The 386-nt window shown below is 56.7% G+C and overlaps 1 protein-coding gene across 1 annotated transcript in view; it reads right to left on the bottom strand.

The window, feature by feature from the left end:
- Positions 1 to 386, bottom strand: part of PRPF3 (pre-mRNA processing factor 3) — a 9,788-nt gene that overhangs the window by 283 nt on the left and 9,119 nt on the right. Inside the window, exons 15-16 of the mRNA XM_010140827.1 lie at positions 232 to 333; positions 34 to 41 (exon numbers count right to left, since the gene is read on the bottom strand). Of these exons, the coding sequence (XP_010139129.1) occupies positions 34 to 41; positions 232 to 333 (110 nt within the window). The remainder of the gene's footprint in view (positions 1 to 33; positions 42 to 231; positions 334 to 386) is intronic.

The raw sequence follows: 386 nt of genomic DNA, 5'->3' as shown, positions 1-386 counted from the left end.
CCTTCGCTGTGCCCTGGCGGGAGAAAACAGGACACGTTTGACTCCATTCTGGGGCATCGCCACGGGAAACGCGGCTCCCGGGGACTCGGGGAACCCAGGAACAAATATTTTTCCAGGGGGATGCGCAACTAGTGCTGCCACAGCTCAAGAAACGCTACAGAAGTTTGAGCAGCAGGTTTGTGTCCCACCCAAAGCCTCTCAGCATGGTTTGTGCCTCGGCTGCGGTCAGACAGGGCTCGCTTCCCCCCAGCCTAGAGCGCCCAGCACTCACCTCCCAAACCAGAGAGCATTTGTTCGTTTTCTTAACGGACTCCTCGTCGGACTCATCGTCATCTGAAAAAAGACCCAACCGAAGCCACCTTTAGTCCCAAATGCCGAGGAAGAGC

Source organism: Buceros rhinoceros, unplaced genomic scaffold (assembly GCF_000710305.1).
Source record: "Buceros rhinoceros silvestris isolate BGI_N320 unplaced genomic scaffold, ASM71030v1 scaffold34667, whole genome shotgun sequence".
In the NCBI taxonomy this organism is placed as follows: domain Eukaryota; kingdom Metazoa; phylum Chordata; class Aves; order Bucerotiformes; family Bucerotidae; genus Buceros; species Buceros rhinoceros.
This window is presented reverse-complemented; position numbering and strand designations above follow the sequence as displayed.